Source organism: Citrus sinensis, chromosome 2 (assembly GCF_022201045.2).
Source record: "Citrus sinensis cultivar Valencia sweet orange chromosome 2, DVS_A1.0, whole genome shotgun sequence".
NCBI lineage: Eukaryota > Viridiplantae > Streptophyta > Magnoliopsida > Sapindales > Rutaceae > Citrus > Citrus sinensis.
The window spans coordinates 31,343,348-31,366,165 of NC_068557.1; the positions used below are offsets into that span (position 1 = coordinate 31,343,348).

Sequence of the window (22,818 nt, forward strand, 5' to 3'; positions counted from 1 at the left end):
GTAGGAACGTAAAAGAGTTAGGAAATTTAACACTTGCTAACTATTAATGGAATTTTATTAAACTTTTGACCAGCATGAAGACGAGACGTAGTGTTAGGTCAAAAAACACCCCGCACAAAATTTTTTCAAATCATGAAAATAAAATGTGAGCTTCTAATTGGGGAGAAATTTTAGAATATCTTATAGGTATTATAACTAATTAATATACGTATGAAATGTATAATTAAATTTAGAATAATGATATGGTCACAAACTCTTGTACAAACTTATTTTGTACAAACTGATGTGGCATGATAAGATTGATTGAATTAAATATCACTTGACCCACATGATTTGTTTTTACTATTTTATATTTTCATTCAACCAATGAATTAATGACACGTCAATTTATACAAAATAAGTTTGTACAAGAGTTTGTGGCTGTATCATTACTCTTAAATTTAATATAGTCATCACTTGTCCGGTGGTTTTTCAAATTAAATATATGTATTATAACATCATTTACTTATTTGTACGACTAACATCATACCTTTAACGTATTCTAATATTTCTCCTAATTGGGAGGCAAGAACAAATAGAGACAATAGCAGTAAAATATGACCAACTTTTGAAAGAGAAAAACAGCAACGAAGAAAGTGTTTGGTGAATAAGATGGTATTAACTTGTTTGGCTACCTACCAGATCTTTAAGGTACATTACATGCCAAGTCAAATTAATATAGTATGATCCAGCTAGGAGAATCGATAAGATAATGTGATAATATACGACTTACTTAATTGTGCATATTATTTACCATATCTATCACATTTAAGATGAACGGAGAAAACAAAAATATATCTGGTTAGGTACCAAAACATTATTGGTTGTTTTCCATTCAAATTAGTATTGTTAGTGCCACAATACTTGAAAATAATTTGTAACTGTGACCTGTGTTTTTGAAAGAAAGGATATTTCAACTTTGCGTCTTCTTCATTCATACCATGAAACAAGGCGCGAAATCTGTTAAAAGCAAAACGTCCAAGGTTTACGTGTGAAGACGACGTGATAACACATTGGCTGTGAGAATGTAGTGGAGTCATAGAATGCCACATCGCCGTCTAATTAGTTTCAACGACGAAATTTATCAAACGGTTTGATCGATATAGAGTCTCCACAAATTCCTCTAATATGCAAATAAATTCTAAATTCCGTAATATTTAAGAATAGATTAGACACACAAACTCTTTTATGAATCGTAAACAATTCACACAAACTATTTTGAAAGGTGTGAGTACTCAATACGTATTGCATACATCTAAAAAGATTAGAGCTTGCAAAATGTGTAGTGTTCCTAAGAAACAAGCAAAAGAAAATGAGTTTATATGTCCATTTAGATAGAGAACATTAATTTTATGGAAAACATAAAGAGACCCAGATATTATTTTTTCACCAATAATTATTTGGATGGATTGATCATATCTTTCCTTATCTAGATATTATTTTTTTTCCTTATTTTTAAAGAAAAAAAAGGTGACGTTTTTCCCTTTTCTGTATAAAAATATTATTAAGGACTACAATATAATTATTTAAAAGAAATAAAAAAGAAAGAAAGTTTATAACAGAAAGAGGAGGCAGAGACGAGTAAATTAAGGAGCAAGGCAGGCTTTATAGAAGAGTTCAAAAAAGAAAAAGAGTATGCACTATATATGCAGTGTTGTTGTTCACATTAAAGTAGGACGTACGTAGCTATTGATATTCTTCTATATCGGCGGAGGAGGAGGATGAGGAATAAGAGAGCAAGCTGAACTCTCAAGTTTGATTTATTTTATTACTTCCTCCGCACTATATATATAACATCCATGAAACTACAGCAGATTACATAATTCCGTTCTTTACTATAATTAAAAAGAAAAAAGAAAAAAGAAAAAGAAAAATTGGAAACTTACTATCGGTTGCATATATCAATAAATAATTCCTCTGTTCATATATATATATATGACTATAATAAATACACATACAACACATACACCGCACGCACTCTTCTCTCTCTCGATATAGTTAAATCTCGTTTGATATTGTTACGTCTCTGTTTCAGCTTCTGGTATTTTTCTTTTATCTTTCATGTTAGTTTCCCTTCAACTTCAAGAAAATATGTATAACCCTAAACCCTATTCGTGTTGATGGTACGTCATCTTTATATACATTATTTATATGTACGTGTAAATTTGTTGATGTGCAGGAGGAGGAGGAGGAGAGGTTGATCAAATTGAACAGGATGGCGGAAAATGGAGGAGCGAGTACTCAACTCAAGGGAATCAAGAGAGGAGATAACAATAACAATATTAATAATAATAAAAATGACGGTAATGATAATCAGAAAGTGCCATTTTACAAGCTGTTTGCGTTTGCCGACAAGCAAGATGCCGTTTTGATGATCGTTGGAACAATTTCTGCCATTGGCAGCGGCCTCGCTCACCCTTTCATGACTCTTATTTTTGGCCACCTTATCAACTCTTTCGGCTCCTCTGATCGGTCACATGTTGTTCATGAAGTCTCTAAGGTGATCAAACCAGCACTCCTTCATGATCTCTCTTTCTCTTTTTTTTTTTTTTCTTTTTTTTTTGTTGTTGGGTTAATTAATTAATTATCTTTTCTGTCATATACAAGATTTATTATTATTACTTTTGTTGTGACTCAATTATTCAATTATAGATCACTTGTACATGTGTCAGTATAAACCTCAAGCTCAACTTGCAAGCAAATCTTTGATCTCTTTGTTTACAGGGAAATCTACTGATCTTGCGAGTAGATTTTTCATCAGGAACACAGATATTAATTTTTCTTACAATACTTTCTCCAACCCGAATGGAAAAAAAAAAAATTCACGATCATGTCATGTCGCCCATCAGTTTTGTCAACAGAAGATGGGTCTATTAGGCAACAACTTTAATTTAATGGCCGACACGAGCTGTGTGGATTAATAATTAAAGATATCGACAAAACAATATTTCAGCATCTTGGAGAGTTATGAGCCTAAATATATATCTATTATTAGCTGCGTAAAATTATTTCTTTTCATCTAACTAAGTTAGATTTGCTGTTATCAGGATTTAATCGAAATTACATGTATGATGACTTTCAGGTAGCTGTGAAGTTTTTGTATTTGGCTGCTGGTACGGGAATTGCAGCATTTCTACGTAAGTGCATATGAGCTGTTCCTGAAATTATTACTTCAACAGTTGTCTTTTCTTTTTTTTTAAGAAAATAAAAGTTTGAGTTTTTTATTCTTAAATTTTTTAATTATGCATTCCAAATGAAACTATACATGTTAATGAAAGTCACCATTGTATATCACTGCTATTCCTAACCCTTTTAGAATTTTTTCTTTCTTTCTTTTTTTTTTGGCCAAATGAAACTGTTAACGATAATATTTGACACAGGGTATTATGCTTGTTCTGTCAGGTTACGAGTGCTTGATTTTGTGGAAAGCTACTGTAAATAGAAGTTTTTTTTTTTTTTAATGAAACTTGAAAATGCTTTTAGTAAAATCACCTACTCATCCAAAAAGAAATAAAAGCAGGTTTAACTATTGGTTTGATCAATATCAAAAGCACCTGACTAATGCAAAACAATCATTTGCCAGTCTGGAGTACTTAGTAATGGCTTGTTATAACTCTTTTTTCCCCCTTTTTTTTTCTTTTCTATGGTTACAAGGCTTGTTATATCTTAAATGAACAGTTTCTAGTGCTGGCTGCTGCATTACTCAAATGAATTTGAAACAAAATGAGGTGTAATATATTCAATTATTTGTATTTGTTCTGCATTATTGCAGAGGTGTCCTGTTGGATGGTGACAGGGGAAAGGCAAGCCACCCGAATTCGAGGCTTGTATTTGAAAACAATATTGAGACAGGACATTGGCTTCTTTGACACTGAAACAACAACTGGAGAAGTCATTGGGAGAATGTCTGGAGATACCATACTCATTCAAGAAGCCATGGGAGAAAAGGTTAATATCTACTTTGTTCATATCTGTTCTTGGTTTTTTCTACACGCTATACATATGAGAGTCCTAATAGAATTTTCTTTTCTTTTTTTATTACGTACGACAGGTAGGGAAATTCATACAGCTCATGTCAACGTTTTTTGGTGGGTTTGTAGTTGCCCTTGCAAGAGGATGGTTTCTGGCTTTAGTTCTGCTTGCATGCCTTCCTGCTATAGTCATAGCTGGTGGATCCATGGCATTGATTATGTCAAAAATGTCAAGCCGCGGGCAAATTGCTTATTCAGAAGCAGGGACTGTAGTCGAGCAAACAGTTAGCGGGATTAGAACAGTAAGAAACAAGGATCAATCTTTTAAAAATCATCACACATTTATGTAATGCTAACTGCCTACTTGTTTTTTTTTTTTTTAATTAACTTATCATTACTCCTTTAACTATACAAGGTTTCATCCTTTACTGGGGAGAAACAAGCAATAGAAAAGTATAACAACAAGCTTCAAGTTGCATACAGAGCTGCTGTTCAACAAGGGATGGTCTCAGGCATTGGACTTGGTGTACTTATGCTTACCGTCATTGGAACTTATGGACTTGCCGTATGGTATGGTTCAAAATTGATCATAGAGAAAGGATATAATGGTGGAACAGTCATCAATGTTATAATGGCAATCATGACGGGTGGAATGTAAGTGTATCATAACTTTTGATTTTGTAAGTGTGTGCTATAGGTAGCTACTACACACAATCTCAATGTTTGTTCGTGGAATTTTGAATAGGTCATTGGGTCAGACATCTCCATGTCTGAATGCATTTGCGGGAGGGCAAGCTGCGGCATATAAGATGTTTGAGACAATCAAACGCAAGCCAAAGATCGATCCCTATGACACTAGTGGGATCACATTGGAAAAAATTGAGGGTGAGATTGAGCTCAGAGATGTTTATTTTCGGTATCCTGCCAGACCAGAAGTGCAGATCTTTGCAGGATTCTTATTGCATGTTCCCAGCGGCACCACAGCAGCTTTAGTTGGGCAAAGTGGGAGCGGGAAGTCAACAGTCATCAGCCTAGTAGAGAGGTTCTATGATCCTGATGCTGGTGAAGTACTTATAGATGGTATTGATATAAAGAAGTTACAGCTCAAATGGATACGGGAGAAGATTGGGCTAGTTAGTCAGGAACCTATCTTGTTTGCAACTTCTTTAAGGGAGAATATAGCTTACGGGAAAGAAAATGCAACTGATCAGGAGATTAGAACAGCAATTGAGCTTGCTAATGCCGCAAAATTTATTGACAAGCTTCCGAAGGTAATCCCATTTTCTTTCGGTGAAAACAACAATTTTCGTTTTTTTTTTCCCCTTGTAAAAACTGTTCTCCTAGTGCATTTAGCATACAGCTATATTGATCATTGCTCTTTCTCTTTATCAAGTAATTGAGATGACAGCATATGTTTGCAGGGGCTTGACACAATGGCTGGTGAGCATGGAACTCAACTATCTGGTGGACAAAAGCAAAGAATTGCAATTGCAAGGGCCATTCTAAAGAACCCCAAAATTCTTCTTCTGGATGAAGCAACAAGTGCCCTGGATGCTGAGTCTGAACGCATTGTCCAAGATGCATTAGTGAAAATTATGACAAGTCGTACAACTGTGGTTGTTGCACATCGTTTGACAACTATCAGGAATGCTGACTTGATTGCCGTTGTGCATCAGGGGAAAATTGTGGAGAAAGGTAGCACTAGCACCACTAAACTACCCTGTCATTTTGAAACTTCCGAAAATTGTTTTTCTGGCTTTAAAATTTTCAAATTTCAGGAACTCATGATGAGTTGATCAAAGATCCAGAAGGGCCGTACACCCAGCTAGTTCGCTTGCAAGAAGGATCTAAAGAAGCTGAAGATGCCCTTGCCACTGATGCAGATAAATTAGATTCAAGTTTTGACATTCTAGATAAGGCCATGACAAGGTCTGGAAGCCGTGGAGAAAGTATGAGGAGATCAATAAGCAGACATTCATCAGGTAGCCGCCATTCCTTTGGTTTTACCTATGGTGTTCCTGGTCCCATTAATGTTTTCGAGACTGAAGAAGGAGACCAGGGGGGAGCAGAAAGAACCCCATTGATGATTGAGAAGCGACAGAAACTTTCCATGAGAAGACTGGCCTACTTGAACAAACCTGAGTTTCCAGTATTGCTGATTGGATCAATTGCTGCTGGGATACATGGTGTAATCTTTCCTATATTTGGTCTCCTACTCTCATCATCCATTAGAATGTTCTTTGAACCAGAAGACAAGCTACGAAAAGATTCCAGGTTTTGGGCACTCATCTATCTGGTTTTGGGTATTATTAATTTAATTGCTGTGCCATTCCAGAATTACTTCTTTGGAGTTGCTGGAGGTAAACTGATAAGACGAATTCGATCCTTGACATTTGAGAAAGTTGTGCACCAAGAAATCAGTTGGTTTGATGATCCAGCAAATTCCAGGTTAGTTTATTGATAGTAAATTTTACGTGTTTCAGAACTATGCTTCTCTAACCGTGGTTTCTATTTTCCAGTGGTTCAGTTGGTGCTAGGTTATCAACTGATGCTTCTACTATCCGAAGTCTCGTCGGTGATTCCTTGGCCCTAGTAGTCCAGAACATAGCAACAATTGCAGCAGGGCTAATCATAGCTTTTACTGCAAACTGGATATTGGCTTTTGTTATCTTAGCAGTATCACCTTTGATGTTAGTTCAAGGATACACTCAAACAAAATTCATGAAAGGCTTCAGCGCAGACGCAAAGGTTAGTCATGATCATAGTGTTCTGTATCCTCTATAGCAATATCTTTTGCCTGGATATATGCCTATAATGTTGTTGATTTTTGTAGCTGATGTATGAAGAAGCAAGTCAAGTCGCTAACGACGCTGTTGGCAGCATTAGAACTGTTGCCTCGTTCTGTTCAGAAGAGAAGGTGATGGACTTGTATGAAAAGAAATGCGAAGGCCCCTTGAAAAATGGAGTTCGCCGAGGAATTTTAAGTGGTGCAGGCTTTGGTTTCTCTTTCCTTGTACTATATTGCACAAATGCATTCTGCTTCTACATTGGATCCGTACTTGTGGAGCATGGAAAAGCAACATTCGGACAAGTTTTCAAGGTAAAGTCTCAGTAATTTGTTATTTTATTCTTGGAGTCTTGAGAATTCTTTAGTTCTGATCTGGACTTGAATGGCTTTGCAGGTTTTCTTTGCATTGACAATTTCAGCTCTTGGTGTCTCCCAAACCAGTGCCATGGCACCAGACACAACCAAAGCTAAGGATTCAGCTGCTTCGATATTTGAAATTCTTGATAGCAAGCCTAAAATTGACTCGAGCAAGGATGAGGGCATGACGCTATCAAGTGTGGGTGGTGCTATTGAATTGCGATGTGTCAGTTTCAAATATCCAACGCGACCAGATGTTCAAATTTTTAGAAATTTATGCTTGAGCATCCCATCTGGAAAGGTATAGTACTCAGCGTTGCACTGATAGGGCTTAGGGTTAAACTAAAACTGATTTTTATTAATTGAATCAAAAGCAAAAATAATTCTGACCTACAATTTTAGAGGTAGGCCAATCCTTCTCAAAACTACTAATTACTCCTAATATCTGACAAAACTCAACATAAATAAATAATTTTTTAATCTCTTATTTATACCTAAAATTATTAAACTGTCCATGCTCCTTTATACTTGCACCTAACATAAGTTTTCATTTGTTTAACGTACACATATTTCTTTTCCCGGTTTCCATATTAGGAGTCATTTCTTAGCTTTTGATATTCTTAGTGCAGACTGTTGCTCTTGTTGGAGAGAGTGGTAGTGGAAAATCAACCGTCATTGCCCTTATAGAGAGATTCTATGATCCTGATTCTGGTCATGTACTTCTAGATAATATTGAATTACCGAAGTTCAAACTAAGTTGGTTGAGGCAACAGATGGGTTTGGTCAGCCAAGAGCCGGTACTCTTCAATGAAACCATCCGAACCAACATAGCCTATGGCAAACAAGGAGGAGCTACCGAAGAGGAGATCATTGCGGCTACAGAAGCATCAAATGCACACAACTTCATAAGTGCATTGCCACATGGCTACGAGACCAATGTTGGGGAACGAGGAGTGCAGCTATCCGGTGGGCAGAAGCAGAGAATTGCCATAGCAAGAGCTGTATTAAAGAACCCAAAAATTCTTTTGCTTGATGAGGCAACAAGTGCACTGGATGCAGAATCAGAGCGTGTAGTACAAGATGCATTGGAGAGAGTGATGGTTAACAGGACAACTGTGGTTGTAGCTCACCGCCTTACCACTATAAAAAATGCTGATATAATAGCTGTAGTGAAGAATGGTGTGATTGCAGAGCAGGGAAGCCATGATGCACTGATGAAAATCACTGATGGGGCTTATGCTTCCTTGGTAGCTCTCCATGTGAGCTCATCATAAGGAGAAGCAGAGTGCGTTACCAATAGTTGAACACATGACTTCATCTGTCCCGGGGCCATCACCGTGGAACTGAAATTTTTGTCAGCAGCAGTTTATTTTTGCCACACCTATTTACCTAGCTTTAAAAGTAGGAACTTACTTACACTTTACCAATTTCAAGAAGGGAATTTGAGAACTTTGACATTGTATGAATTTCCATTAAAAATTTTGAGCAATTACACATGTAAGTAATCCTTCAGAATTTTTATTTGTTAGTTTTCCTTTCTTTGCATCAGATAAGCAGATGTATACAATTAGTACTATCTTTTTTTTTTTCCCTCCCTTTTGAGCGGCTTGGAAGGACATATAGGCGGCACCTTTTAACTTTCAAGAATATGCACAGCAAACAAACTTCTGGCAAGTAGTAGTCAATACTTGGTGCTGCCCTCATATATGCAATATTGCAACCACAGCTTCTTCACTGAGATATCAGCTGGATAGCCATGTTTACTTTTTGAAGTTCCAGCAACTTTCCTTTGATTCCATGCACGCGTACATTTGTCCCCTTGAAGTCACAAGCACATTTTTTACATTAACGTAACATGCAAGATCCTTCGTTCTATTTTTTTTTTTTTTATAAATTTTCAGGGGTAATATATCTTTATAATTTTTTATTTGGACAAACTGAAGTGGTAATTGGATCCTCCTGCTTTAATAAAAATTAACAATTATTCTTGACACACAACGAATGGACAATATAGTTTTGTTTAGATATAGCATACTAAATATGGCATTCTGGCATAAGCTTGTACAAATTTTTTTTTTAAAAAAAAAAGAGAGAGAGCGCAAGAGTAGGGATTCTGAAAAAATTCAACATTTAGAACACATCCCTGCAATAAATCAAAGAAAGTACTGCAGATCTTACGAGAACAAGTAACATTTACTTGTCATATCATACATTTACCGAAGCATAACCTCTGTAACTTGTAGCTGCATCTCACAATATTTTCATGCTCCATCTCTCTTTCTGGTATTTTTATTCTTTTTATTGTTACATTTATGGTAACATGAAATATAAGCATCCGGTTCTTATTTACTTATATTTCAGTCCTTGAGACTATTAACTAATAACAACAACTCTCGATGATGTTTTAGTGATTGCAAATGAACAAATAACAGGAAATTAATATTCAGAAGGAGAGGTAATGGAGGAAAAAAGAAAGAAATTAATGGAGAAAAAGCAGGAGATGGGAAGAAAGAGGCTGAGGCTGTTCAAAAGGTGGCATATCATAAGCTGTTTACATCTGCTGACAAACAGATATCGTTTTGATGACGCTGGGATCATTAGGTGCCATGGACTCTTATTTCGGCCCCCTTGTTGAACCATTTGGCTCCAGTGAGTTGAATCATTTGGCTCCAGTGATCCTTCCCATGTTGTAAATGAAGTTCCAAAGGTGACAAAACCATAATTCTTGACGTGCAGCCTTATATTTCTCTAGTTCCTTTGGTTTTGTTATGCTGATATCATTGAATGATTTTTAGGCATCTTTGACGTTAGTATATTTTGGCTATTGGCACCGGCATTGCCTAATTTCTTCGTAAGTAACATAAGATTTTGCTCTGCAATATTGCGGAGGTGTGCTGTTGGACGATCACAGGGTAACGGCAGTCTGCCAGAATCTGTGGCTTGTACTTGAAAACAATTTTGAGACCGGACGCTGTCTTTTTTGATACGGAAACATCTATAGGAGCGATCATCAGCGATCATCTGGAGATAGAACCTCCTTCCAGAAGCCGCGAGGAAAAGTAAATTTTTTTCTCACTTTTTGCTATCTTTTGTGACTTTGTGCTAGGTTCTGTTCTTGTGAATTTTTATCCTCTAATGTGTTGCCAAATACATGTTAGCTATTAGTATTCGGACGCATGTATACACATCTTTGGCGGCTTTATAGTTGCCTTCTCAAGACGATGGCTGCATGCCTTCCGGCTGTAGTTATTGCTGGTGGAATCACGGCAACGGTCGTGGCAAAACTGTCATGCCGGGGACAAATTGCTTATGCAGAAGCAGAAATGTTGTTGAGCACACAGTTGGAGCCGTTAGAAGAGTAAGGCATGAATATCTATCTTTTATAACTCCAAATAAATTTATGAGCTTCTCCCTTAAGCAGCTGGCTTGCTTGATTACAAGGTAGCGTCCTTCACTGGGGAGAAGCAAGCAGTAAACAGATATGATAACAAGCCTAAAAGTTGCTGAGGACTAGCCTCTGGCCTAGGAATTGGTACTCTTGTGCTTATCGTCTTCAGCACTTATGGACTAGCCATATGGTAACTCTCCATATTGATCATAAAGAAAGGATAAAGCGATGGAATAGTCATCAATATTATTATGGCAGTTATGACTGGTGGAATATGAGTTCTTATGACCAATCTGCAATACCACGCTATATCTTGTTAAAACAGGCACTCAAATTTGCTGTGGTATGATGGAGTATGCCACTAGGTCAGACATCGCTGAATGTGAATGCATTTGCAGCAGGGCAAGCTGCAGCATGTAAGATGTTTGAGACAATTGAACGCATACCAAAAATCAATCCCTATGACAATAGTGGGAAAAAAATTGCAAAAAGTTGAGGGGCAAATCGAATTTAAAGATGTTTATTTCAGATATCTTGCCAGACCAAACGTATAGGTCTTTGCAGGATTCTTACAGCATGTTCCAAGCGGCACAACAGTAGCTTTAGTTGGGCAAAGTGGAAGTGGGAAGTCTACAGTCATCAACCTGGTAGAGAGTTTCAGATTCTATGCTCCTGAAGCAGAACAAGTGTTAATATAAATCAGCTCAGATGGTTTAAGGAGAAGATTGGCCTAGTCAGTAAGGAACCTATTTTTCTTTTTTGCGACTTCAATGAAGGACAATATATACCATATGGCAAGCAAAATGCAAGTGATGAACATATTAGACCAGCAGTTCAGCTTGCTAATGCTGAAAAATCTATTGACAAGCTGCCCTTGGTAAATCCATTTTCTTACAGACTCAAAACTACTCCTGTTTTTCTTGTAAAAGCAGGTTATCTGCTACATTCGCCACTGCACATCTTCCGCGCACCATCAGTTAGCTAAAAAATTTCTTTTTATTCATTACGAAATCAGGTTAGTATTTGTGGCTACCAGGGTCTTGATACAGTGGTGGGTGAGCATGGAACTCAATTATCTGGAGCAGAAAAGCAGAGACTTGCAATTGCAAGGGCCATCTTAAAGAACCCAAAAATTCCTCTTCTGATGAAGCAACAAATGCCGTGGATGCTGAATCTGAACGCATTGTCCAAGCTGCAATGGTGAAACTTGTGACAAATCAGACGGTTGTGATTGTTGCAAATTGCTTGATAACTATCAGGAATGCTGACTGTATAATAATGGTGAGTAAAGGAAAAATTGTGGAGAAAGGCTGCAATGCTAGACCTGTTGTTCTCGTTTTACCACTTTCAAGAACTACTTTCGAGGCTGTGATACTTAAAAGGTGAATTTTAGGCACACATGACGAACTGATCGAAGATCCAGAGGGGGCTTACAGTCAGCTTGTTCGCCTGCAAGAAGGAGCTAAAGAAGCTCAAGATAAGTCACTTGGAGTCAAGCACATTCTTCGAGGTTTTCCAGGTCCCATTGGTGTTTATGAAACTGCAGAGCGAAGTGAGGACAGGATTGAAAAAGATCCAACGGAGATTGAAAAGAGAAAGAAGGTTTCGGTCACCAGACTGGCCTACGCGAACAGATCTGAGGTTCCAATTTTATTGATTGGATCAATCGCTGCAGTGATAGTCTTTCCCATATTTGGTCTCTTACTCTCAACATCCATTAATATGTTCTAAAAACCAGCAAAAGAGCTGGAGAATGATCCCAAGTTTTGGGCAATTTTGTATGTAGGTTTGGGTTTGAGTAGTCTATTCATTTTACCTACTCAGAATTAACCTCTTTGGAATTGCTGGTGGTAAGCTCATAGAAGGGATTCGATCCTCGACTTTTACCAAGACAGTGCACCAGGAAATCAATTAGCTTGATGATCCTGCATATTCAAGGTGAGTTATACCAGTTGTAAATTTATCATTGTTGGAAAAAACATTTTCTTACCTTTGACTTCTACTTTGCTATTGTCAGTGGTGCAGTTGGTGCAAGGTTATCAACAGATGCTTCTGCAGTTCGAAGTGTCGTTGGTGATGCCTTGGGCCTAATTATCCAAAACATAGCAACAATTGCAGCGGGGCTAGTCATAGCCTTCACAGCTTGGAAGCTAGCTTTTATAACTTTAGCAGTACCATCATTGACGATAGCGGAAGGATACCTTAAAAAAAAAAAAAGAATTATGAAAGGCTTCAGTGGAGATGCAAAGGTCAGTGCTTTCATAGTTTTTCTGCGTCTATATAATCGGGGAATTATCTAGGTATATGCTCATATTGCTATGGATGTATGAAGCAGATGTATGAAGAAGCAAGTCAAGCTGCTAATGATGCAGTTGGCAGCATTAGAATTGTTGCCTTCTGTTGAATCGAAATGAAGGTGCCAGAATTGTACCAAAAGAGATGGTAATGACCCATGAAAAATGGACTAAAACTAGGAATGGTTAATTCGGTGGAGGATTTGGCTTCTCTTATTTGAATTTGATAGCATTAATGCATTCTGCTTCTTCATTGGGTCAAAACTTGTGGAACATGGAGATGCAACATTCGGGGAAGTATTCAAGGTAATACCTAAGTTAATTTGTTACTTTGTTCGAGCTCATCAAAGGTTTTTTTTTTTTTTTTTAATTTTAGTTTTTATCTGAATTTGGATGGTTTTGAAGGTTTTCTTTGCATTTACAATTTCAGCTTTTGGTGTCTCGAATCCACGGCCGTGGCTCCAAACGCCGACAAAGCCAAGGGTTCCGCAGCTTCAATATTTGAAATTCTTGAAAGCAAGCCTAAAATTGACTGGAGCAGCAAGGATGGCATGACACCATCAACCGTACGTGGAGATATTGTATTCGAACATGTCAGCTTCAGGCATTAAAGAAGGCCAGATGTTCAAAATTTCCAAGACTTGTGCTTGACCATCGCCTGTGGCTGTATTCCATACCAGACAAATTGGTCACTTTGTTTGCATATGGTTGAATTTCAAATAATTCGAAATTTTTTGCAGACTGTTGCTCTTGTTGGAGAGAATGGTAATGGAAAATCAACTGTCATCAGCCTTGCAGAGAGATTTCACAATCCTGAACAGGTCATCTATTCTTGGATAATGTCGAATTATCGAAGTTCAAACTAAGTTAAGGCAACAGATGGAGCTGGTCGGCCGAGAGCCAATACTCTTCAATGAAACCATCCGAACAAACATAGCCTACGGCATGCAAGGAGAAGCCACTGAAGACGAGATCATTGCAGCAACAAAAGCATCAAATGCACAAACTTCATAGCTTCATTGCCACAAGGCTCTGATTTAAATGTAGGGGAACGAGGACTGCAACTCTCTGGTGGGCTGAAGCAGAGAATTGCCAGAACAAGGGCTAGAGTAAAGATCCAAAAATTATTTTGCGTGATGAAGCGACAGGTGCACTAGATGCAGAATCAGAACCTGGGTAGTTCAAGATGCATTAGACAGAGTGATGGTTAACAGAACTACTGTGGTTGTGGCTCACCGCCTTACCACTATAAAAATGCTGACATAACATCTGTGGTGAAGAATGGTGTGATTGCAGGAAAGGGAAGACATGATGCGCTGATGAAAATCACCGACGGGACTTACGCTTCCTTGACAGCTCTTCACATGAGCTCATAATGAGCAGAAAAGCATGCGGCTTCCCCAAATTAATGTTTTCAGATTTGTACCATACAACACTGGATGACTGTCATAAGAGAAACCAACAGTTTATAGAGATTCTAGTTGTGTTTTAACTTGCTATGCATATTGCATTTGGGGAGGTACTTGCTCTAATGACTAGCACAGCACCCACGGGCTACATTTCCATATTATCCAGAGATTGTGTTTTTTTTAATATTTAGTTTTTTTTTTTTAAATTGTAAGAACTAGTAGTTGATTAGATATTCAGTTAACTGATAACAAGATTTGTTGGTTTGAAGTTTCTAATGGGGAATTTAAAGGTTTAAGCGTACAAGTTCTGAGGTATGCTAGGTTTTAACTAGGAAGCCCAATGCGGCTAGGAAAAAACAGATTTAGACCAAACACATCCCAGAACCATACAAGCAATAAACTTGACATTGAAGGTGGTAGAATTCTTAGCATCCGATAAATAACAAAAAAATAGAGCAAATAATTGTGGTCTTCATGATATCCTGCTATATAGAAGTGGGTCATGCAATGGAATGATCATGAGAATAATAATTTCAGCCTCTTATAAGAAGCTACTTCGTTCAGTTTTCATGGACTGGGTACATGCATTATATAACTTGATGGAGCCTTAATCTTCTGAACTAATGTGATTGTTGTCCTTGAGAATTAATAAAATAATACAAACACTTGAAATTATAAGTGGTCATAGTAACAAACAAAGGCATGTGAATGAAAAATGAGACAGACGATCAATGGCACAATTAATTGCAAACACAAAAGTTCCTTTATAATTATGGTTCTCTTAAAAAACAAAGATGTCTTTTTCCAACTGGATTACCAGATGAACACTTGATCAGGACTAGTAAGCTTCATCAGCCACATTACTCACAGGAATCCTCTGACGCTTCTCTACATTTGCTGATGGGAACCACCCTGCTTTACCTTTGCATTCTCCTTCTGACCATCCTGATGGGCTCACCTGAGAATGCGTATGAAGAGTTAAATACAGAAGAAACAAATAAAAATGGACCAAAGCCAAGCAACTGAGAATCAAAGATTCCATATCCAATCTCTCATCCTCTCCATTATTAGCATCTAAACCAAGCATTCAATTGACCCATATAGATTTTACAGCATGGAGGCACATAATGAAGAAAATAGGAAAAAGTTGATTACGAAAAATGCATCTAATAATTGACAGACAAGAATCTCGACACAGAACAACTCACAAAAACCTTAAAAAGTCTTTTAACAGTTTCTTCAGCAAAGGTTTTCTCTCATCTGATGAGCATCTAAACAGGTATTTTCTACTTGCCAGCGCTAGAAAAGGAAAAACTTGTAAACTCCTAAAGAAAGGGAGACAAAAAATTGATTGTGAATAGTTAGATAATTTTAAACCAAAAAGGCAGAAGAAGACAAACAAGGACCTAAAATAACAGTGTTCAGAATGCATGCTCAGGCATGAGCAATGTCACATAAACATCCCATAAACACGTGTGATTATAAATTTCTTTTGTCCTGCTCTGAGCGTGAGCAACATTTGATTTCTTACACCTTGAATCTGCCAATCCATCAAAATGTAATCAAGCCATTTGTCTCAAGAAGGAAATATAACAAACCTTTCGCACGACAACATAGTCCCCGACTCCCAAGCTCAGTTCCTTCTCAGATGCAGCAGTGAAAGGATGAATTGCCTGCAAAAGGAGAACAAAAATATTAAGAGAGTCAGTCCTCTCTCAGGGTGTACGAGAGTAAGAATGCTCACGAATCATGATGTGTTAAGAATATAATCAGCCAATCACTCAGCTTCATCATCTCAAGTGTTATGAATTAGACTTATGAGTGAACCACTCATAAGTGTATTCTAGAACATTATGTGCAATTTGATATGGACATTGTTCAAACATATTATTTAAGTATAGTTTAGGTTAAGCAGAACATTTTCATCTCAAAGCAATTTAGGAGCATACCCTTAAAGAAGGAAAGAAACTTACTTCTGCCAAGAAATACACTGCTTTCTGTGAGGAATTCTCTGATGGAATCACAGGAGGAGCAGACTCTTTGCGCTGCTTCTCTGAGACCATCTAACAAAAGTAGCATGCCCAAAAATAAGCTAATGTTGTATAAATGGAATTCAAGTTTTCCTACTGGAACGTGTGAAACCTGCAACTAACCTCAGCTTCAACATCACCAAGAATAGCAGCAATTCTTAAATGGTAGTTCTTTTCTCCTTCAACCTTTAAAAGCATAAGCTCTATCAAACTCAAAAGCTGATATGCTTCGACACTAAAACTTAAACGCCAAAAAGCAGGTTTGAACGTACCATTGCTACAAGCCTCTGAAAAGTCAGTCTATGTTGCTGTGCTTCAATAGCAGCCAGTGCAGCAGCAGCTTCTTTACCTAAAATCGCCATGTTTGCTTTGAGTTCTTGCATTCTTGCTTCAGCTGCATGAAGCTTTGCAACATTTTCAGGATTTGGAGCTTCTCTTACTCGTTGTTGTCTTTTAGAAACCTCGACTGCCTGTTTGCTTTTAGTATTCAACACGAATTATGAGTTTACAAAGCAATATGAATTGAAAGTATGAAGCGAGGATTTCAGGCATAATAATTGTCAGTTATAACATAGAATTGACACACAAAATGCCCATCTTTTATTACCTGTGTCTCTGCTTCCTGTCTCATTCGACTATAACGTTGAGCAAGATGACGAGCATCTTCCAAAGGAGCTCCAGTTATCATGGCTCTCAAGGGATCCAAAACCTGAAAACATAGAATACATTAAATTCAAGTTTTTATCACAGATGTATAAGTGTGACGCATTGTTTTACTTATTATGAGACTTTAAAGATCTGCAATAAAAAAAAAAAAAATCAATTCTTTCTTCCTTGTATAGTCCACAGAGAAGTAGGCAGCTTTCACCTGTTATTGCTTTCACGAAAATAACAGTGTCTGTCCCTAATAAACTACTTTGGTTAGCAGTCATCTCACCTGGATTTTTGGTATATGAACTTAATCACAGACAATATCATGATATGATAGTCTTTACCTAACATGAATCTGCATAACTTTAAATAGAATTTAACCTGTGAGGATAGCAGTCTATTGAAATCTTCTTGCTCTTTTTCTACATGTTTGCGAGCATCGCCATATATGGCTGCAGCCTTCGGAAGAATATTTTCATTGATGTTTTGATTGTTCTCAGCTCCATATCTACAGCAGTCCTCAGACAATTTGGTTCCTGACCATCATTAAGTTTGCAAATATTAGTGAGAATTTTTTAATCAATGATACTAATGCTATCACAGCCAACTACATGGTAATCACATTCCACTTGACTGTGAGAAATGAATTTTCACCTGCTTCAATATGCTTGTACCCTATGGCAGTAAATACTTCTGCTACTTTAACAAGATCCCTCTGAAAGTCCTGAAAGGAGTACAGAAACATTTAGAAAAGCAATTTAACATATATAAGAAGTTTGCACAGTGAAGAACAATATTAAATCAGATCCAACATTTTTGAAAGACAGCATAAGTAGATCCAAAAAATATTGCAGGAAAACAGTATAACAAAGTAAAATCACAATCAAATATCAATCCAACGCCATACGCAGAACCAAACAAAAGAGATCAGGAGAATAAACAATAAAAACATCCATACCTTAGTTCCACGAGTGGACCGGTAAAGTTTCTCCAATTGTTGATGTCTTTGCATCTCAACCTCATCAATAACCATAACATCTGAGCGTTCATAACCACTGGCACTAAATTGCTTTATAACAGCCTGAAATGAAAACGTATTGAACTCATTTAATATGTCATCTATCTTTATGGCAATGCACAGCTGCAGCTGACAAAATGACATTCATGTTCAGCTCCAAATTTGCTCAAAGTGACCCAAAAAAAAAAAAAAAAGAAATTCAATTTTGCTAACCCTTTCAATAAAATTAAGTGCTAAAAACCAAATAAGAATTTCAAGATATTTCTGTTTTTTTGGACTTACGTATTGATTTAACATAAGTATCATGCTACTGTTGACCACTTTCGAAGCACATTAAATTGAAGTTATTATTTTTCTATTACTGAAATTTCCTAGCAGCCAAAGAAAACACTCGCCATATTCCAATATATAGGTGAGAATTTAGAGTCACCTGTTGTTGCTTAGCAACTTGTTCTTTGAGCTTGCTGGCTTGTCTTCTCAAAGACTCCATTTGGATTGTCGCTGTTAACACTCTCTCTCAGTGATCCCCTTTCAAGCGAACGGAGAATTTTGGCACTTTTGGATTTTGGTTTTGAAGAGGTGGGTCAGATCTGACAGCTCCCTCACAATTCTGAATTGTGAAACTCTCTATCTAACACCACTCCATCTTTCTCAGCTCCAACTGAAGCTTCTTGTGAACTGTGTTTTTGTCTTCGAAATCTTTTCTCCCTCGAAACTTACAGGAGATAACCCTACTTTTTACAAATTTTACAAATAAATATATAAATTTATCAATCATCTCAATTTGATCTCTTTTCTTTTATTCTTCCAACCCCCTTAGACATACCTAAACAGATTATATAATACGAATTTATCATCTTACCGAGGATTTAATATGAAGGAGTCCCCGAAGTTTTATATTGCAACAAAATTCCAATTATGATTTGTGAAGGACTCAATTGATAGACATGATAAATATATAAAAGTATTTGTAATTTTATACAATTTACAAGGATTTTTATATAATTTCTCTTTTGCCCTTTTGTAGTTTTTGTATCGGGTCATGATGTTTTGTTCTGTAGCAATTTTTGGCACCCTCAACATTTTTATTAAAAGCTCTTTTCAATAAAAATTAGGGGAATAAAAATTAGGGGAGGGCATCGGATCGGATTCGGATAAATCTAAATATCCAATTGGATATACACTGTAAACAAAAAATAATAATTGAAAATTAAAAAATAAGCTAAATGACTAAATGTTTTTGGATAATAATTTTTATTTTGGTTTATTTTATTGTTGGATGATATAATGATAATATTTATTTTGTGATTTTGTGTTGTTTATTTATTTGGAGACTTGAAGTAATGTTTGATTGTTTATTTTGTGTTGCTTATTTGGAGGCTTGGACTTGGAGTAATGTTTGTGCACCTAGTTTGTAAGAGGATTACTAATTAAATTAAATGGGAATGTTTGTACAAAATGAATGCATATGAGAATATATATGGGCCGTTGATTATAGATTATTAGATTTGATTATTTAAATGTTTTCATTTTAATAGTTTATATATTTTTATTTTTGTGAATGGAAACTTTGTATCAGCTTATTTTCTTGGTATATGTCAATGCCATATTGCCAAGGAAACAATACATTATCATTTGTCAACTTGTTTTCGTTTTTTTAATGGTTAGTAAGTTTTCATTAATTATATATTTCATAAATTTTTTTGTGAGAATTGTTAAAAAGGTCAAAATCTGATTTCAATCCGAATTAATCCGAATCCAAAATATAATTCAAAATCTAAACTCATCCGATCCGATCCGAATCCGATCTAAATAATTCAGATCGGATTCGGATCGAATTTAAAGTCGGATTGAATTCGGATGAATTTTTTTTCAATCCGAATAATCCGAAATCCGATCGGATTCATCCGAATCCGGAATTGCCCACCCCTAATAAAAATTGCTTCAATGATTAGATAAATTAAATTTTGTATTTTAATAGAATTTCAATTAAATATTTAACCAAAATTTTCTTTTAAATTTTTTTAGCCCATTCCATCTCATAATTTATATTTTAAAGTTAACTAAAAAATATTTATTTTTAAGGAACTTATGAGAGTATAGGATTATGAAGATAAAAGTTATATAATAAGAAGAAAATAATTTAAGATTTTTATGTATTTTATAAATAAAAACTTAAAAGAAATATTATGTTTAGAGTAAAATTTTGTGACAAAATATTTGATTTTAATACATAACCAATATTTTAAAAATTAAACTAGGTATTTAAAGAAATAAAATTCAAAAAAGAGTGTTATAAAGATTTTAGATGGGTGTTAAAAGCTCCACTGGTTGTACAAAGAGGCCCATTGTAGCCCACCATCAGTTTTAGTTGGATCAATGACCTGACCCCATTTGGTTTCTGTCTCGGAACTCTCTGCCTTTCATTTTTTTTTTTATCCCCAATATAGTTTTCAAATTTAGGTAACAAAAGTTGGCATTTATATTGAAAAACACTTGGAAACGTTTCAAACAGAGAGGACGTCCAGGTTCACGCATTTTGTCAAAAAGGTATTAATGACCCATCATCCTTATTCCATCTTTTCAATGGAAAAAAGATTGCGACCTGTGACCTACTCTAGGACTAGGTTAATGAATGGGTTATTTTTACAAACTTTTCCAGAGGTTTCACATAATAACAGTTTAAGAAAAAATATTTCTGTATTTTTACATTCTTTCCCTGCAGTTTCACAAAGTTATGTATAGCATTAGTATACAAGGCTAAAATCGTAAAATCTCATTTAAAATTAAAAAAAAACTCAAAATTTTTTTAAGGTTATTATTATTTTTTTAGGGAAAACTATTACAGTAAATCCCTAACAGCCACATCCTCTCTCATGCAGTCATCCCTCCCGGTGATTCCTTCATGCCGCACCATGTCTCGCCGTTGCAGCCCATGATTTTGCTCCCCTAATTCCCAATTTCACAAAACAAAATGAGCCCTAAGAGCCACATCCTTTCTCATCCAGTCATTCCTCCCGAGCATTCACCCCGGTCTCTTCTCCCGGGGAATTTGACCCAACCTGAGTCATGAATCTGAATTGGGGACCCGCTGCCAATTCATCTGGCGGGTGATTGGTCGGATCTCCTGGTGGGGGATTGGTTGACGACCCGGTCTCTTCTGAAGCCATTTCTCGGCGGCGGCGGCTTTGCCGGAGATCTAGTAATCACTCTCGGTCGTTGCCTCACTTCTTGCTCGCCCTCTTCAATGTCTCTCATGTCAGTGACATTAGTCATCGTTGAGAGGCTCTCGTTGACGCTGACGCTGCAAATCTCAAACACTTGAGACATGATTTCCTCCTCATTGTTGCTGCTCAAGTTCTACTTATCTTGAGCATTCTTGGCAAAGGCTTCAACTTTGCGGGGGCTATCACTAATCTTGGCCTCTTTCTCGTGTTCTCGTTCTTGTTGTTGCTGCAACTTTTGTTTCATATGAGCAGCGAAAGCTGGGTATGGGTTTGGCTTTGGTTTTGATTTACGGGTTTCGGAGAGAACTTCTTTGACAGTTTCTTCTTGATCAATAGCAGGTGGTGGCGGTGAAGCTCTACTCTCGTGGCTAAAACCCTTCTTGAGCTGTGAAGAAGCTTCATCAGATCTCCCATGTTTGTGTTTCTTTGAGGCTAAGCTTGGGGCTCCGCTATTGGAGTTTCAGCTCCTATAATGGATGTACTATCTTTGTTAAAGTTATGAAAGTGTTACTTTCCCTTTTCAAAAAAAAAAAAAAAATGCATGCTAGCCCACGCTCGCTCGTATCATTACACTAGCAAAATTTGCTGGGAAATTGTACCTGTCAGCCTTGAAAGGGTATTTTCGTTATCATATTGGTCCATTAACGGTCAACTAACCTTCTTGAGCTGTGAAGAAGCTTCATCAGATCTCCCGTATTTGTGTTTCTTTGAGGCTAAGCTTGGGGCTCCGCTATTGGTGTTTCAGCTCCTATAATAGATGTATTATCTTTGTTAAAATTATGAAAGTGTTACTTTCCCTTTTCAAAAAAAAAAAAAAAAATGCATGGTAGCCCACGCTCGCTCGTATCATTACACTAGCAAAATTTGGTGGGAAATTGTACCTGTCAGCCTTGAAAGGGTATTTTCGTTATCCTATTGGTCTATTAACGGTCAACTGACGGAAATATTAACTGCAGGAGAAGGATGTAAAAATACAGAAATACTTTTTATTAAACTGTTATTACATAAAACCTCAGGGGAGGTATGTAAAAATAACCCATTAATGAATTGATTTGAATTTGCAATATCCCAAAAGTGGGAAGCTCTTAAATTTTAGATCATGCATGAACCAATTTGATTTTTTTGTCCCCATCTGACATGTTTATTCACAGAAAAAATCATACGTGCATTATGATTATGTTACTCAAACCATATACGTCACTAATTTATAGTTATAATGTGTGATTCATTAAAATCAAGATTTGGTCGTTTCATTTTTCAGATTTTAAGAATGTGTGACCTAATCACGAAAATTTAACCGATAATTTTGACTAAATTAAGAAATCCTCAATCAAATCAAATTATTTCGATTAAAATTATTTATTGTTCTCTATTTGGTCTTATAAATTAATTTAATTATATAGAATGTTTCATTTTAACAATTGTCATACCATAAGTAGGTTATTTATTTCTTCAAGGATACAGATAAAACTCTATTAAAAACCCAAGATCATGAAATTGAATAAAATATATAGGTCTCATGAGAGAGACGAATCGATGGCTTTGAACCATACGGGCGGGGCGGGGGCTTAAATACTCTCTACTGCAAACTGCAGACATGAATGAGGGTTCACTTTTTTTTTTTTTAATCTGAAAATTCAAATTGA

The 22,818-nt window shown here is 36.4% G+C and overlaps 2 protein-coding genes and 1 pseudogene across 3 annotated transcripts; 2 read left to right on the top strand and 1 right to left on the bottom strand.

Annotated features, from left to right (window-relative positions):
- The first annotated feature begins 1,712 nt into the window (after nucleotides 1-1,712).
- LOC102612307 (ABC transporter B family member 9-like) lies at nucleotides 1,713-8,670 on the top strand. Of its 2 annotated transcripts, none has more exons than XM_006467493.4 (13): nucleotides 1,713-2,080; nucleotides 2,219-2,539; nucleotides 3,122-3,176; nucleotides 3,812-3,987; nucleotides 4,091-4,312; nucleotides 4,426-4,664; nucleotides 4,756-5,281; nucleotides 5,432-5,705; nucleotides 5,789-6,458; nucleotides 6,530-6,758; nucleotides 6,844-7,110; nucleotides 7,193-7,456; nucleotides 7,785-8,670. In XM_006467493.4, exons 2-13 carry the CDS (start codon nucleotides 2,255-2,257, stop codon nucleotides 8,427-8,429), a joined length of 3,852 nt encoding a protein of 1,283 aa, XP_006467556.1. In that variant the 5' UTR covers nucleotides 1,713-2,080; nucleotides 2,219-2,254; the 3' UTR covers nucleotides 8,430-8,670. The 2 variants fall into 2 exon arrangements, with proteins under 2 accessions (XP_006467556.1, XP_006467555.1); XM_006467492.4 differs by having other exon boundaries at nucleotides 2,222-2,539.
- A 2,228-nt stretch (nucleotides 8,671-10,898) lies between these two features.
- Nucleotides 10,899-14,858, top strand: LOC102616931 (ABC transporter B family member 9-like; annotated as a pseudogene).
- Nucleotide 14,859: 1 nt separating this feature from the next.
- Nucleotides 14,860-18,633, bottom strand: LOC102612011 (SH3 domain-containing protein 3). Its single transcript, XM_006467491.4, has 10 exons — nucleotides 18,376-18,633; nucleotides 17,886-18,008; nucleotides 17,582-17,651; nucleotides 17,309-17,463; nucleotides 16,884-16,985; nucleotides 16,549-16,746; nucleotides 16,400-16,462; nucleotides 16,220-16,309; nucleotides 15,845-15,919; nucleotides 14,860-15,204 (listed from the first exon to the last, which is right to left on the bottom strand). Exons 1-10 carry the CDS (start codon nucleotides 18,433-18,435, stop codon nucleotides 15,085-15,087), a joined length of 1,056 nt encoding a protein of 351 aa, XP_006467554.1. The 5' UTR covers nucleotides 18,436-18,633; the 3' UTR covers nucleotides 14,860-15,084.
- Nucleotides 18,634-22,818: the final 4,185 nt, after the last annotated feature.